Raw genomic sequence first — 17,231 nt, 5'->3', positions numbered from 1 at the left:
ATTCCCTAACAAGCAAGCAATCCCCGCATGTGTTTAGGCTGTCTAACAGCCATAAATCGTGCAGACACAGCGACTCGATCATAATATACGAGCACACCGAAGATAGATCGGTAAGCACCCGAGCATGCTTGGTTAAAGGGTTAAACGAGCATGCTCGCTCATCACTTGTAAACAGCTCTCCTTGTGTATAGTGACATGCCACAAGGAAGACTAATAGGCCATGCAATGCTTCCTTGGAAATTAAATATACAAATTGCCTCCAAAGAGAAGAAGAGGATATTTACAGAGGACAAACACCCCGAAACAAGTGTCTGCAAATAGGATAAAAGCCAAACCAAAAACTCTTAAGTCATGTAGCAAGGCTTGTTAAAGTGGCCATTCCAAGTCCCATTGCTTGTGTGTTCGCCTGTTTTCCTACTCTCCTGCTATTTCCATTACTGTTTATATAAATGGATGCCAACCAACTATAAGATTTATAACTGATTGAAACAAGCAAATTGTCACTTTTCGTGCGATCAGTGCACATGTTCACAGTGGACAAGGGGGAGCGTTTGAGCAAATAATTTTTTGCTTAATAATTTCTCACATGAAAGGCCGTTTAACATATTTGATCCAGCCATAGCATATTCTCACACGAAACAGAACAGCATTTTAAAGTCTGTCTCCTCCCAAAGTCATAGCAATATGTAGTATATAGTAAATCTGATTAATGCCCTGTATAAAGGGAGATAAAGGGCCTTTAACTGGAGGAGAGAGATGCTTCTGGTTTGTAGACAAACGGTATAAAAAAAAAAAAATCTGAACCCTCTGATTTGTCCAGCTAACAAAATGAGTGTGACTGCTCTCAGCAAGTAGAATTTGTGACCTAGATTGCGGGAGCGGCGAGTGCCAGCGTGACACTAAATATTTAAACAGACACCTCTACAGCACAGTGCCAGCAAAAGACAGGTTAAATCTTTAAGCAGAGCTGGATGAGAGAGAGGAGGTTTGAAGCTTGCCTGGCTTATCTTGGACTCTGTATGACAAAAACAATAGATATGTAGCCGTTTTATTGTGATTCAGAAACCCTGCAACTGCTACGTGAAAAGATTTCTGAATGAGGTTGATTCAGAACTATAGACCTCTAGGAAATGTCTTTTTTTTTTGCTCAATTTAATTTTTTAGTCTACAAGCTTACAGACTATTAATATATAAAATGAAATAACCTTTTGAACACTGGGCTGCCCCCTCTCCCCAACTTTAAAAGCAAACAGTCTTCTAAGAAGGCTTTCTACAAGATCTGTAGATCTGTGGGAATTTTGGCCCATTTGTTAAGAAGAGCAATTGTGAGATTAGACACTGATGTTGTACAGAGGCCACTGCCTCCTAATCTCCCTTTTGAGTTTGATAGGTCAGGGCTCTGTGAGACCAATCAAGTTCCACCACTCTATAACTCCCCCATTCATGCCTTTATGGACCTTGCTTTGTGCATAGGGGCACAGTCATGCTGGAACAGAAAAGGGCCTTCTCCAAAGTCAGAAGCAAACAATTGTCGAAAATGTCTTGGTATTCTAAAGTATTAACATTTCCCTTACCTGGAAATAAGGGGCCTAGGCCAACTGAAAAACAATTCTCATAGCATTACACCTCCTCCATCAAACTTTTTAATTAGCATGATGCACACAGGAAGGTAACTGTCTTAGGGTAGTTGCCAAATCTAGTCTCAAGCATCAGACTGCCAGATAGATAGAGAAGCTTGAAACATCACTCCACTCCACGTAACACGTTTTCAGTGCTCCAGAGATCAGTGGCTGCGTGCTTTACACCACTTTTGATGCTGATCATTGTGTTTGATGATTTGAGGCTTGATTATGGCAGCTTGGCCTTAGCAGTGGTCAGGCCAGGGAACTTAGTGCAGCAGATGAAAGAGTCATGCTTACTTCTCTTCATAATCAGAAGATGTGCAGCAGTGCCATCAGTTCAGAACTGGCAGCAACCAGTGGATGCCATTAGTCTTCACAAAAGTACTCTACCATAGTTTTATAGTTACACTGACTTGAGACAATCTCCTAAAATACCGACATAGGAACTATCAATGTCACAAAGGCTAGTTGGGAAGTCCTTAAGATCCCTTGGAGCTGACTCTGGGGTACCTGACCTCTGGGGCTTTAAATTCTCTGTATGTGAATGCAGAGGGAGGGATGTCTAACTGCATCCCCTCAGCTGTGAAGACAATGTGACAATTTAGCCTACAGAGGAGATCTCTGCCCAACAAATTACTAAGGCCATGTCCAAGAAGGCCAAAGCAAAGAAATGCAACATTGGTGCTTAACGGGCCAATTTGTACTGGCAGAGTTTTGTTTCTTTAAGAAGTGTTATGTTGCCAGCCAAGCTAATCCCAGGCACCATTGTATCTGTTTTGGAAAGACTGGATGCCAAGTCACTTTGCATTACTGACTGTATCACCCAGATATCAAATAGTCAAGGAAATGGTACCATAATTCATGTAAAAAAATTGTAAGGTTAGTTCATTCACATTCAGTTCAGAGGAGGGAAGTACCGATATAGAGATGGACACCTCAATTCATTAGCTTTCTAATGTGTTCTCTATTGCCCCCAGTAGCATACTCCCTTTTTAAAGTTTTGACTGTTTGGTGCTCTATAATCCCGAAGCAAAATGACTTCTAATTGAAATTGTCTTTGGAGGCCCTATAGTCACAGAAAACAATGGCTGGGACTGCTAACATTAAAACAACGATTTTCATCCCACTTTTACCTTGATGGTTGCACTACCCGGTCTCTGGGGTCTGTGCTTAGAAACTCTGATCAGCCCAAATGCTATTTGCGCTATTCAGATTATACAATTCTGAGTAATAGTGGGACTGCCTGTACCTCCATGTATAACAGATATTCTCATGGGAGCTAAAATGGTAACTCGCCCAGAAAGGCTAAATGCTTCAAGGTCAGCACTCCTTTCTTGCGTGTTTCTTGTACTTGTTGACACCTGGTCCTGGCCAAAACCCCCGGCTAGATACATGGCAGTTCCTGTCGCAAGGCTTCCCTTCAACTTTCTTTGTACTTCTGACTCTCGTCATTTGTAACTTCCATGACTATTCTCTGCTTAAGTCTTTTCTTCATCATCATTTTCTGACTCTTCCTCTCTCTCCATTTGGCTTTCTGATAGACAAGTATGGATGAGCTGCAAGAGGGAAAGGAAGGGGGTTTGTGGGGTGGAAATTCTTCTCTATATCAATGCCTACTGATGGGATCTCCTAACAATTCCTGTACCTGTAATGTGCAATTGTGTTACTTGTAGTGTGTGTGTGCACTTGGATGGTTGTGCAATATATGTATGCATGTGTTATAGATATGTATATCTATCTACATATAGATATTTATCTATATAGATATAGAACATATGTGTATATATAATATGTATATATATATAATATGTGTGTGTGTTTTTTACTAAACCTGCTTGTTTTAATTGTAGACCTTCTGGATGCTCTGAAGCCAGAGTATGTTGCGCCCCTTGTGCTGTGGCTATGTCATGAAAGCTGTCAAGAAAATGGCAGTTTGTTCGAGGTGAGATTTTCTTACATTGTCGAGAGACCAATTAAATTTTTTTAGGGAGAATTTGTCTCCTATTGACACTTTTTTGCTCTTTTACTATGAAAAGTCTGTGTTTAATCGGCCAACTGTGTATAATGCATACTGTGCTATATTTGTTGGACAAAGTAAAGAAATGAAGCAACCTTAGAAAAGTAAAATATAGGCAGGTAACTTGAATGGAAATATAAAGCTTGTCTTGGTCTCATATGTCAGAAGGTCAGATGCGCAGGCTTTTCTGAAATGTTGTCGATTTACAGTATACTTGTGCTATTTTTGTGCTATTTTTATGGGAATCTGATGCATAGTCCTGTTTTTTTTAACTGCAAGATTCACATAATTGTCATGTAATATCGCAATTCCACATTGTTCCTTTCTCTCCTCCTTGTCCAGAAGATCAAAACCATTCTATGCGTAGCCTATAGCCTTGGAGTCAGATAAAATACTGTGTAGTTTAGCCTTTTTCATTGTTAAGAGTACAGGCTCACCTTGATAAGCCAATAGTGGGAAACTGCATACATAGCAGTGATCTAATTACAGCGTTGTTACAATTGTTCCCTCTAGTATCAAGAGTGATACGGCGAAACTGAACAGTCAGCGGCATTTCTAGTCCTTGTGGCTTCCTTCTCATTATGCTGCAGGCTGCTTTCCACAATCACTAACCAATAATCCAATAACTAATATTCTGACCATAAAGTATGAATAATTATAAATCATTATCTTTATTAATATCAATAACAATATCAGAAGATATGAGTCTTCAAACAGATCCCCAATTCAGACCTAAAACCCATAAAAGTCATAACATCAGAGGATTAGTAAGTAACATACCTAGTGATGAGGTCCAAACTTTTGATATTATATAGAACTTCATCAGGCATTAGTCTGCAACTCTTAATGAATCCTAGCCAATCCAGTATACCAGTAGTAGATGTACATTAAAGGACCACTCCAGCTTTTTTGTTTTTTAATGCTGGAGTGGTGATACTAATATAAGTTCCCTGACCCTAGTATTATTCTTAGCTGCTGCCATATTCAGCTGTTCACCACTCCTTGACTGCGCTGCCATCTTACGATCGCAATTTCCGACTGACCGGAAGTCAGACGTGACTATCACAAGTTCTCAGTGTAATTCTGGAAGCCTTGTTCTCGTCTCGTTCTGGCTCTTATAGACTTACATGGGGTTGTGATTTGCGGATCACCCAGCAAACACTTGAGCGATCTGGAAGGTCACAAACTGCACAAGACCGACAGGAGCGGCTCCGAGAACGGAGGACCACAGCGGCTGTTAATGTATGAGACTAGGGGCAATGAACTTAGATTAGTAGTACCACTCCAGCGCTGCAATAAGAAAAAAAAGTGGTGCTTTGTCAGGAGATTGCAAAGTGCACATCAAGGTGTTACTTGCTATAGAGAGGTTATATTATGTGCCATTATGTCATCAATTAATAATTTCCCTAATAATTATGAATAGATGTTGGATCCCTTCTGTTTTAGATGTGCACATAAGATATTACTTTGGAATGGTTTACCTATCGGAGTGATATGTATCGATTAGTTTATAATTCACTAAGTCGCAGACTTGGTATGATTACCTGATGTAGTTATAGACTTTGTCTTTTTTTCAACCTGTGTAACTGTATCTATGTAATATCATGGATTGGACCTTGTTAAGCTTTGTGATTCATTACTTCTCTGATGCTTTTATGTGTTTTTTTTTTTGTTTTTGTTTTTTTTACTGACCTGTGAATCCATTTATCTATTTATTGTTCTGAGATTTTATTCACATTAATAAAGATATCTATTTTCAATTATTGATGTATTGATGCTTTCTTGTGATCAGAATAATGGTTCTGTTTTTTTTTTCCTTCCTGGTTATTCACAGTATTAAATCTGACGGTTCAAATCTGTTGGATTAATGCTTCCCATAATCTGTAGTTTTAGCTCCAGATGAGGCTTCTGACATAAATTTAAACCGAGTCTTACATAGTAGTTCACCATCTTTAGTTAACTTTAATACATTACATTTTACTGTTTTCTAAACGTCTTACAAGAAAGCTGCACACATTTTATTTCAGGAAAAGTTTGTAGCTTTCTATGTTCAAGAACTCAACCCTCAAAAAAACCCCATGAACTTTACTCTAAAGGTTTGACTATTTCAGCAGAATGAATTAATTAATTAATTGTCTTCTGTCTTTCAGGTTGGAGCTGGATGGATTGGAAAGTGTGAGTGCTTTTAATAAGATCTATATACAATTTTACACTGGAGGGGTTTCCCCTCACCCCCATATCTATATTTCCTAATAGGAACTGAATTTTGCAATCAACAAGAGTAAAAGTGTTTCAAGCCAGAACAACATGGTTCTGTATATTTTGTAGCATTCTCTAACGCTGCATTTTATCTCCCGTACATTTGCATAGGGGGTAAGATTTCCATACGGCCACTAAATAATGTACAGAGTTGTGTTCTTTTGACTCTATATATTTTTAAGATCCGACCGCCACAAGGGCAGATAACAGCTCATCAGTGGGGTTGACTAATGTCAGACCCCCACCGATATGACATTGAGGACCTACCCAGAGGATACATCATCAATATGTTAGACCCAGAGAACCGTGGGCATGGCTGACTAGAGGGCGTGACCTCGCTCTATTCTGGTGTATGGAGCGAGGTTGCGCCCACTGGCCAGGGGGTATATATAACGCGTACTTACCCTCGAGTCCCGGGTCAGAAACTGGCAGATCCGCACAGCGCACAGTGCGTGCACTGGGGGGATTCACAAGTCTGCAGTCACACAGAGTGACTGCAGACTTATCGATGTGGACCAGACAGCCCCTTTAATGTGAGTGGTACAAGAACAGAGCACTTGATTTTGCTACAGATCGGCAGTAAAATGCGCATGTTTTGCATGTGGATTTTATTGCAGAGTTTTAATTTTTTTATGAATTTTAACATATGCTTTGCAAAGGGTTAAATCCATTGCGGTAGTCCGCAGAAACAATTTCACATGTGGTGAAAATGTAAACTTCATACTATGGTTGTAGATGAAACCTCATTGACTTTGCTGCTCCTTAGAGTAATACACCAAAATTTAATTTTCCCAAATCTGGGTAGAAAAGCTGCCATTTATACACTGCATGAAAACAAGCCAAAGAGCATTGATTTGTATACAAAGGTTTATTCTCCAATATCTAAACTTCTGCACAAAGACTGCATTAACAGTGGTGCAGGCGGCTATGGGAACATCGCAGCACACCCTTCTTCACATTCTGTATAAAGCCTGGACTGATGATTTGCATTTTAACCCACTGGTGAAATTCGCTCTACGTGTAATACTTGTATCCTGTGGCAGGGCTCCATAAGAGATAGTACTGTACAAGTGACCATAGGTTTAAGTCCCCTAGTGTTAGTAGCGAATAAAAGTGTGAAAAAGTTAAAAATATTTTTAAATAATCTAAAAATAAAATTACAGTTCAAAATTACCCTCCTCTTCCCAAAACATAAAAAAACAACAAAATAATTAGGATATTTTATTTGTTTGGACACTTACTGATTTGCCAATCCCATATATGGGAGTAGAGTTGCTGTTTGTTGTTTACTTTGCCTCCTAATGAAAAAAAGATCAGAAATTTGTATATTCCTGAAAATGGTAACATTTAAAAGCTACAGCTTGTCCCAAAAATAAACCTTTACAAAATACTCTCTGGCTATAAATAAAGTTATTGCTCTCAGGATAAGACAAAGGAAACCAAACCATGTTTAGTAGCCCAACTAAATAAAATGTGTAAATTTGGTATCGCCATTTTTACTGCAAAGTCCTAAAAACAAAACCAATAAAACTATAGCGGAATAGCGTTTTTTTTTTCTATTTTCACCCCACTTTGAATTTTTTCCAAGTTTTTTTCAATACATTTTTTGGTAAAGTGAGTGTTATCATTTAAAACTACAAGTGGTCCCACTTAAAAAAAGCAAAACAAAAAAAAAACCAGACCCTCATATGGGAGAGAATATAAAAAAAAGAAAAAATGTATGGTTCTTTATAGGTGAGGAGGATATAACAAAAAATGTCTGTGTCCACAAGGGGTTAATATCCTTGTAAATTCAAATATTGACTAATTTCCAAATTGTCTCTGCTGTCCTCATCCATATACTATGTTATATAAGGAGACATTCTGTCCCAGTTAGGTGCTTTGCTTTGTGCTTGTGTACTTTACATTTTATGTCTATTCGATTGATCTGAACAGGTGACTGTTCTTTTGAAGACTTTTTTTTAAAATAACCTGGGATTGATCAACTGAACTGAGGTTTACAAATGGCCTGTAACACAGCCTGTTCCTTGGTATTGTTCTCGCTCACGCTGCCTCTCGCTCCTTTGCTGCCGCTGTTTCAGGGGCACGCATTTCTGCATGAAAAGTAATTTCACTTTTTTGGAAGCAGTGTTTGTGCTTGACAAAAGCAAACAAAACCCCTCAGTGACATCAGAAGTTTTCCTTGGAAAGGTCTCTTCCCTCCTGTGCTGGGCAGCTTTGTGGTGCAGGAGAAATGGCGAAAGCCCTTTTTATAAAGCTGCTTGCAAGAAAAGAAAAAAATGCAGTTGCCTTGAGATGGTTCTGAGAATTCTTTAGAAAGTAGCCTTTAGAAGTAAGTTTATATTGTATTGCTTCGTACTCTTTGCCATCACCTTGAGGATTCTGATCAATATTTTCCATTCCCTTCTTGTAATTAGTGCGTTGGGAGAGAACTGTTGGTTCCATTATCAGACAGCAGAATCGCCCAATGACACCAGAAGCTGTTCGTGATGAGTGGTCAAAGATTTGTGATTTTGATAATGTTACTAAGCCACAAACAATTCAAGGTAACCATATTAATCAGAATGTCCTTACAACTAATGAAATGTGTGCTTTTATTTTTTTGTTTAAATCATACCTGTTTTTAGTTTATTAAGAGGAATCTGTCAATAGGTTTTTGCTATGTAATCTGATAGCATCACGGTGTAGGGACAGTAAGTTTAGTTTTCTTTGTGCAGCAGTTGTGATAGAATCACCATTTTCTCTGTTGCAGATTTGGCAGAGCTCTGAATGCTGAGCTCTGTATAACCCCGCCCACACCGCTGATTGGCCGCTTTCCTAGTACAGTGTATATGTCACGCTAGTCACTGTTCATGGACAACCCGTGAGGCAGGATAGTCAAACGTTAAGGGGTTAGATACCAAGAGAGCACATAGTAAACAAAAGGGAAAAGACAAAGGCATAGTTTGGCAACGGTCCGAGGTCAGAATACCAGGAAGAGAGCTGATCAGAGCAAAGAGGCTAGGCACACAGATGGTCAGAACTAGGTGTCAGGCAGAAATAGATTAACAATCAGAACACAGGAATACAAGGCAAATCACTGAACAAATGCTACGATTGGCAGAGATCTGGGGATGACAACTTGGCTAAGTAGCTGGGTAATCATTTAGAACAGGAAACACCTGAAAGAGTCTAAGCACCTCCCAGTCTCCGTTTGGACGGCTGAGCTGTCAATGAAAATACCTACAGCTCAGCAAGCCCATGCACTAGATTAGACTGAGTTGTCACTCACTGTGCCCAAGACACGCTGAGCTGAGGCATCATGACCGTATACTGACAGAAGGCTGCTACTCAGTGCTGGAGGTGTGGTTGGACTAGGAGACACGAGACACCTTGTCCTGTTGATAAACACTGTTTTTATTGAAACCGCAAAATCCTGCCCATTAAGTGGAATCGGGATCTCAGCCCGTACATCATGCTGCGCTCACCAATATTATAATTTATTGTTGTAGTTTTTGCATTTTTATTCTCAGTTGTGTTTAAATGACAGAGACCATCATTCATTCTTTTATTTTATAACCTTCAGACATGAAGGACCTTTTAACTTTCTTGCAAGCATTATACCAGTCATGTTTGTAGAGGATGGTTTAGTAGTACTATCACCAACCATGATTGAACAGGCAGCTATCTTTCCTGACATTTGATTCAAATGTTCATGTGTTCTTTATTGGGAAGGGGGAGACGGAAAGTTGTATTCAGACACCACTGGCACTAGCTCCAGGTGGAGCTAAAGCATCCGATGTTGGAGCTCAACATGCCTGATCGCTTTCTCCTATGGCATAACCTGTTGCGGAAGAGTCAGTCTTGCCACATGGCTTAGGGTAGACAGCCAAACCGGCACCTCCGTTTATAGACAAATGTTTTGGGTTTTTTGCCCCTAATTAGTGCAAAGCAGGAAAACTGGTTGGCTGGGAGAAACTCCTTTCACAGAGAGTCCAAGACTATGTTCCCACAATGAGCTTTTTGAGTTAGATAGGTTACTTGCGTTTTTTCAAAAATACACAGTGTCAAAAACTCATCGTGCGAACGTAAGCTAAGGGGAGAAGTTTGTCCTTGTGGAGAGTGCCAAGTTGGTTTAGGGAGACATATTCACTTGCTGTAGATTTGTTGCAGTAATTTCCCAATCAACTGAATGGGGTTTGCAGGATTTCGTGTCCTTCCTACCAAATCAACTCTATTCAGATGAACAGTAGGGCTTCTACTCAGACTTTTATAATCTCCATTTTAACAGGAAATCTTTTACAGTTATAGAAAATTCTTCCACTCCATAATTGTTAGTGTATGCAGTAATCTTCCCTGTATTTTATCTCTAGAGAGTAAAGTTATGTGGCAAGTTTCCCAACCTCCTTTTTTTTTTTTTTTTGTCAAGTTGTCAAAAAGAAACTGACACTCAAAAGTTTCACAGGCGAATTGGAAAAGAAGAAAATAATCATAAAGATTATACATTAAATATGTCTACTTATATGTATGTTAGCAATGTGTACTGTGAGATTTAGAACTGTCCCTGCCTCTAAATGCACTTGTAAAAGTAGGTTTTAGAATCCCTACCCCCAAATATAGGCAGAAACTGTATGAGCGCAAGGTCTCAAATATGTGAACTTTGCAAGATATTTAGATAAAATTGGCACATAAATAGAATTTTAAGCCATTGAGCTATGATTGCTATTGTGGGAATAACCATTTAATCCCTTCCTGATATGGAACAAACTTGTACATCGTATGTCTAGTACCGATGTATGTAGCAGGCTCAAGAGCCTGCTAAAGACATCTATGGCTTTCATCTTGGTGAATAGGGACATTTCATAGGAGACTCCTATCGTTTCCCTATATACTGCAATACTCGTGTTATGTTATATAGAATAAACTATTACAGGTTCGAGTCCCCAATGAGCACAAGAGTGCTAAAACTGTAGTTTATGAAATCACCCACCCTCTAAAAATAAAAAATTAAAAGCTTTAATACGGTGAACACCGTAAAGCAAAGCAAAAAAATAAGTAAAAAAAAATCAAAACTAGAGGATTGCTGTTTTCTAGTTGCCATGTTTCCCTTAAAAAATTGAATTAAAAGGTACCAAAATGTTGTATGTAACCAAAGATGCTACCAATTTGGTACACTACTTGGACAACCCCTTCTCATTCCCCATGTTTGGCACCCGTTAAAATTAAAATACCTATACTCCCCTCCAGTGTCAGCGGCTTTCCAGTGGTGTCAGCACTCGTGTTCCCGGGGCTCTTGTGCGGTTGTTACGTCACACGAGCCCCGCACCCAATCAGCGCTGGCGTTACTGTCCCCACCTTCGAACAATTCGAACATCAAGAAGAAGTCAGAGATCAGCCACAACCCCGGCTTCCTCTTGATGTTCAAAACTTCCAAAGACGAGGACAGTGACGCCAGCGCTGATTGGGTGCAGGGCTCGTGTGACGTAACAACCTCACATGAGCTCCGGGAACGCCAGCGCCGACACCACTGGAACTTCACCGGAGGGGAGTATAAGTAGTTTTATCTGGGCCAAACATGGGGAATGAGAATCAGCGTCAAAGAATGAAAATGTTGTGGAATTCAGAAAATGACTATACTTTCTTTTTTTTTCTTTTCTATATGAATTTCAAATCTTCTTTTTTTTTACACTACATTAGGTATCAGCATAATTGTGCTGACTTGTAAAGTCATGTTGCCAGAAAATTTCTAGTGCTCAATGAATGGCTTAAAGACAAAACCCAAAAATCAATGGCGATATTGCGATTTTTGCACCTTTTTACCAAACATTTTCCAGCACAGTACATGTTTAAAATAAATGGTATCATTCACAGCTTCACCTTGGCCTGCAAAAAATCAAGCCTTCATATGGCTATGCTGGTGGAAAAATAAAGTTATAGCTCTTGGAAGAGGGAGAATAAAAATGAATGTGCAAAAAAAAAATGGAAAATCGCCCAGTCACGAATGGGATAAAGATGCGTTACTACATTTTTTTTTTAATTGATGAAACTTGTGTGTCCACCAGAAATGCAGAGTAAGACCCGCCGGGGTTTTCATACGCAGTTCTCATCTGAAGCATAACCTTAACTGGATGAGAATAAATGACCCCGAAAATGAAAAACTAAAATCTACAAATAAGATCCAGAAAGCACGAGCTGTTTGCACTTTTCAGCTTTTCTTTAACTGGGCCCAAGGCCTTGGCATGTCCGCTGTGTCCTTGACACGTGTTACTGTGGAGCAGGCTGACGAGGCTGTCATTAACCAGGCTTATGGTGTAGAGGATGAGTGTTTGCTGCAGCATCTTACCAGTGCAAAATGCATGGAAGTCCTAAAGACTATAAACAAGCCACAGTAACGCACTGTAAGATCTTTTTGATCCCAGTGGCACTGTTGAAAATGTATTATGTGTTTTCTCTTTGATGAAAATTCCTTGTTAAAAAAAGATTGAAATCTCTTTCCATAGTTGCACATATCTCCCCCAGGAGAGATTTCACATCCTGACATTTAAGACATAAACAGAGCAATGGACGGCTGAGGAGCGCTCGGTCACTGTGCTCTTGAGTCAGGAGTCTGCTGTAATTGCTTTGACTCTGATTTTTCTTTTTCCTCCTAATTGTATGAAAAGGCTTTTCTATTTAAATTTTGTGTTCATAGGATATGAAATTAAAATTAATAGGATTTCTTTATAATTACGATTGTACTCACTAATGAACAATGTGACATGATTCCCGGTTGGCATGTAGACTCCTTTCCTGATTTTACAGCTTTTTAGCGATGTAATATTCTACCTGTGACATGACCTTTCTACAGCTCTCTAAATACTACTAAGTATATTTCATTTCTTAAAGGAAATCTGTTAGTAGGATCAATCATCCTAAGCAGTCTATATGGGCATGTAGGTCATAGGAAGCTGAATAAAATGATACCTTCATATCTGCAATTAGATGTCTTATTCCAGAGAAATCCACACTTTTATTTTATGTAAATGAGCTGTTAAGATCTATGGGCCGGACACTAATCTACATGAGAAACACTCTCCAGAGGTTATTTTTAATAAAAGGGAGTGTTACCAGTGTGAGACATGGAAGTAACACAGCACAATAGAATAGAACTGAACTTTTTCTCCTTACAAGAACATTTGCATCAGCTCCCACAGCTCTGCTAAAAAAAAAAAAACATTTATCCCCTCCTTCTAGGCCATAGATGTCAAACTCAGGCCCGTTGGCCAAATCTGGCCGGTGGAGTAATTATATTTGGCCTGTGAGACTATACCAAATGTCTACTAGAGCTGGCCTGCCAGTAGACAGCGCATGTACCCTAATACTACAAATCCCGCATTTTCAGTCTCGCACACTCCCTGGTTACTACAAGGCCGTTTACAACACGCCCCGTAGTAATGCGCTTCCCAGCTGTGACGCACCTCCTGACCGACATTTGCCGGAGCCGGAAGTTCCCTTATCTACCTACATCAGCACGCACTCCTCTTGTGCTCTCCCATACATCTCATAGAGCCTACTGTCCTCTATCTTCTCCACAAGATGGGCACAGATATGCTATTGAGCCAGTGTTCTGATGCCATGATTTATTCCATTGCTCTATTTGGCCATTTATTTTCCATTTTTTGTACATTATCCTTTCCCTATTAGTGATGAGTAGTGTTGAGCGATACCTTCCGATATCAGGAAATATCGTATCGGATTGGATCGGACCGATACCCAAAAAGTATCGGATATCGCCGATTCCGATACCGGAAACCAATGCAAGTCAATGGGACACAAATATCGGAATGAAAATAAACCCTTTCTTTCCTTGTAGGTTAATTCTACATGAAGTAAAACAACTAAGAATAATGTAGAATGTATTATGCGAAAAGCCAGCAATTCAGCAGCGGCATACACAGGTACCCGACAATTTACAACAGAAAGAATAGAGCTTCACACACAGATTAGATAGATAGAAACATGTCAGTCACATATATATGAAGTACAGTGACAGTGTTGCTTACTGTACTTGTCATTTAGTGTAAAGGATTTATTTAAAAATATATTAGTGTTTTCATGCACAGTCTCTTTTAAAAAGCCGGCCGGCAATTCAGCATCTGTACCCGACAATTTAGAATAGAAGGAATAGAGAATCATACATAGATTACATAGATAGAAACATGTCAGTCACATATATATGAAGTACAGTGATAGTGTTGATTACTGTACTTGTCATTTAGTGTTAAAATAAAGGATTTATTTAAAAAAAAATTGGCGCGGGGTTCCCCTTAATTTTAGTCTCTAGCGGAGGTTAAGCAGACGGCTGGGGCAGATGTTTGAAGCCTGGGAAGTGGGTAATACCCACGGAGCTTCCCAGACTACTAATATCAGCCCCCAGCTGAATACCTAGCCTTTACTAGCTATTAAAATGGGGGACCCCCCCCCCGAAAAAATGACGTGGGGTACCCCCTATTTAATAGCTAGCAAAGGCTAGGCAGACAGCTGGGGGCTGATATTAATAGCCCAGGAAGGGTGCCATGAATATTGGCCCCCTCCCAGGCTAGAAACACCAGCCATCAGCCGCCCCAGAAATGGCGCATCCATAGGATGCGCCAACTCTGGCACTTAGCCTCGCTCTTCCACGCTGCCCTGGTGCGGTGGCAGGGGGTAATAGGGTTGGGGTTCATGTCAGCGCCAGCTGCCATGAAGCCCAGGTTATAATGATGGGCGTCTATAAGACACCCCCATTACTAACCTACAAAGTGTTAAAAAGAAAAAACACACTACACCCAGAAAAAAATAATTTATTTGAAATAAAACACACAATTTTATTTAATTCTTAGTTTACTAAAAAAAAATAGTTACCTGTCCACGTTCCTGCGCTGATCTCCCATGCACAGCTGTCACATCTGGAGATGGTGACAGCTGTGCATGGCTGCTGTAAGCTCACACTGCCGGGAACACGTCCGCTCCCGGCAGCGGGAGCCACTGACTGAGGTCACCGGAGTGCATTCAGGCAGCGCAGCTCCGGAGACATCCTTTACGGCACTGCTGTACCGTGGGAATTTCTCACGATACAGCAGGGCCGTAAAGGAGCTAACCGGAGCAGCGCTGCCTGAACTCCGGCGAACCCGCTTATGCAATGACGGGGCTGCTTTACGGCCCCATCATTCTAGCGGCGGCAGCGGTTCAGAGCGGTCACATTCTATGTGGCTGCTCTAAACTGGAGATCTTCGTGGGACACTCGTGGACTACTACGGAGGGGTAAGGATAAGGTTGTGGTTTATTATTTTATATTTTATTACAGGAGATCGATGGCTTCGGGGAATTAGGTGTCTAGGTGAGTATAGGTGTAGTTTTTTATTTTTTACTTTATTTTAGGTGGCGATCAGCGGGGACAGGTAATGTATGAACTAATTTATTGTAGGCAACCACTGGCCACCAATGACATGTATTTAAAATTTATTGGGGACACAGTAGGGCAATTTAAATAGCAGGATCAGGCTGATGGGAACTACTGCTCCCATCGAGCTGATGCTGCTGGCACGAGTGGACGGGGGACAGACATAGGCCGATGGGAGTAGTAGTGTCACATCGGCCTATGTCTGCCTGCACGCACACACTCGCAGACATCGCACAGACACCGCACACACTCGCAGACACCGCACAGACACCGCACAGACACCGCACACACTCGCAGACATCGCACAGACACCGCACACACTCGCAGACATCGCACAGACACCGCACACACTCGCAGACATCGCACAGACACCGCACACACTCGCAGACATCGCACAGACACCGCACACACTCGCAGACATCGCACAGACACCGCACACACTCGCAGACATCGCACAGACACCGCACACACTCGCAGACATCGCACAGACACCGCACACACTCGCAGACATCGCACAGACACCGCACACACTCGCAGACATCGCGCAGACACCGCACACACTCGCAGACATCGCGCAGACATCGCACAGACACCGCACACACTCGCAGACATCGCACAGACACCGCACACACTCGCAGACATCGCACAGACACCGCACACACTCGCAGACATCGCACAGACACCGCACACACTCGCAGACATCGCACAGGCACCGCACACACTCGCAGACATCGCACAGGCACCGCACACACTCGCAGACATCGCACAGGCACCGCACACACTCGCAGACATCGCACAGGCACCGCACACACTCGCAGACATCGCACAGGCACCGCACACACTCGCAGACATCGCACAGGCACCGCACACACTCGCAGACATCGCACAGGCACCGCACACACTCGCAGACATCGCACAGGCACCGCACACACTCGCAGACATCGCACAGGCACCGCACACACTCGCAGACATCGCACAGGCACCGCACACACTCGCAGACATCGCACAGGCACCGCACACACTCGCAGACATCGCACAGGCACCGCACACACTCGCAGACATCGCACAGGCACCGCACACACTCGCAGACATCGCACAGGCACCGCACACACTCGCAGACATCGCACAGGCACCGCACACACTCGCAGACATCGCACAGGCACCGCACACACTCGCAGACATCGCACAGGCACCGCACACACACTCGCAGACATCGCACAGGCACCCCGCACACACACTCGCAGACATCGCACAGGCACCCCGCACACACACTCGCAGACACTCGCACAGGCACCCCGCACACACACTCGCAGACACTCGCACAGGCACCCCGCACACACACTCGCAGACACTCGCACAGGCACCCCGCACACACACTCGCAGACACTCGCACAGGCACCCCGCACACACACTCGCAGACACTCGCACAGACACCCCGCACACACACTCGCAGACACTCGCACAGGCACCCCGCACACACACTCGCAGACACTCGCACAGACACCCCGCACACACACTCGCAGACACTCGCACAGACACCCCGCACACACACTCGCAGACACTCGCACAGACACCCCGCACACACACTCGCAGACACTCGCACAGACACCCCGCAGACACTCGCACAGACACCCCGCACAGACACCCCGCAGACACTCGCACAGACACCCCGCACACACACTCGCAGACACTCGCACAGACACCCCGCACACACACTCGCAGACACTCGCACAGACACCCCGCACACACACTCGCAGACACTCGCACAGACACCCCGCACACACACTCGCAGACACTCGCACAGACACCCCGCACACACACTCGCAGACACTCGCACAGACACCCCGCACACACACTCGCAGACACTCGCACAGACACCCCGCACACACACTCGCAGACACTCGCACAGACACCCCGCACACACACTCGCAGA

The 17,231-nt window shown here is 42.5% G+C and overlaps 1 protein-coding gene across 2 annotated transcripts in view; it reads left to right on the top strand.

The window, feature by feature from the left end:
• The window catches only part of HSD17B4 (hydroxysteroid 17-beta dehydrogenase 4), a 370,026-nt gene that overhangs the window by 136,279 nt on the left and 216,516 nt on the right, over nt 1-17,231 (top strand). For both annotated transcript variants that reach the window (XM_073676923.1, XM_073676920.1), the window contains exons 9-11: nt 3,473-3,564; nt 5,790-5,814; nt 8,316-8,444. In XM_073676923.1, the coding sequence (XP_073533024.1) occupies nt 3,473-3,564; nt 5,790-5,814; nt 8,316-8,444 (246 nt within the window). The remainder of the gene's footprint in view (nt 1-3,472; nt 3,565-5,789; nt 5,815-8,315; nt 8,445-17,231) is intronic.

This window comes from Phyllobates terribilis, unplaced genomic scaffold (assembly GCF_046119375.1).
Source record: "Phyllobates terribilis strain yellow unplaced genomic scaffold, ASM4611937v1 Scaffold_1__5_contigs__length_1240528914, whole genome shotgun sequence".
Taxonomy (NCBI): domain Eukaryota; kingdom Metazoa; phylum Chordata; class Amphibia; order Anura; family Dendrobatidae; genus Phyllobates; species Phyllobates terribilis.
Note: the sequence above shows the minus strand (reverse complement) of the source record. Positions and strands in the feature narration are given on the sequence as shown.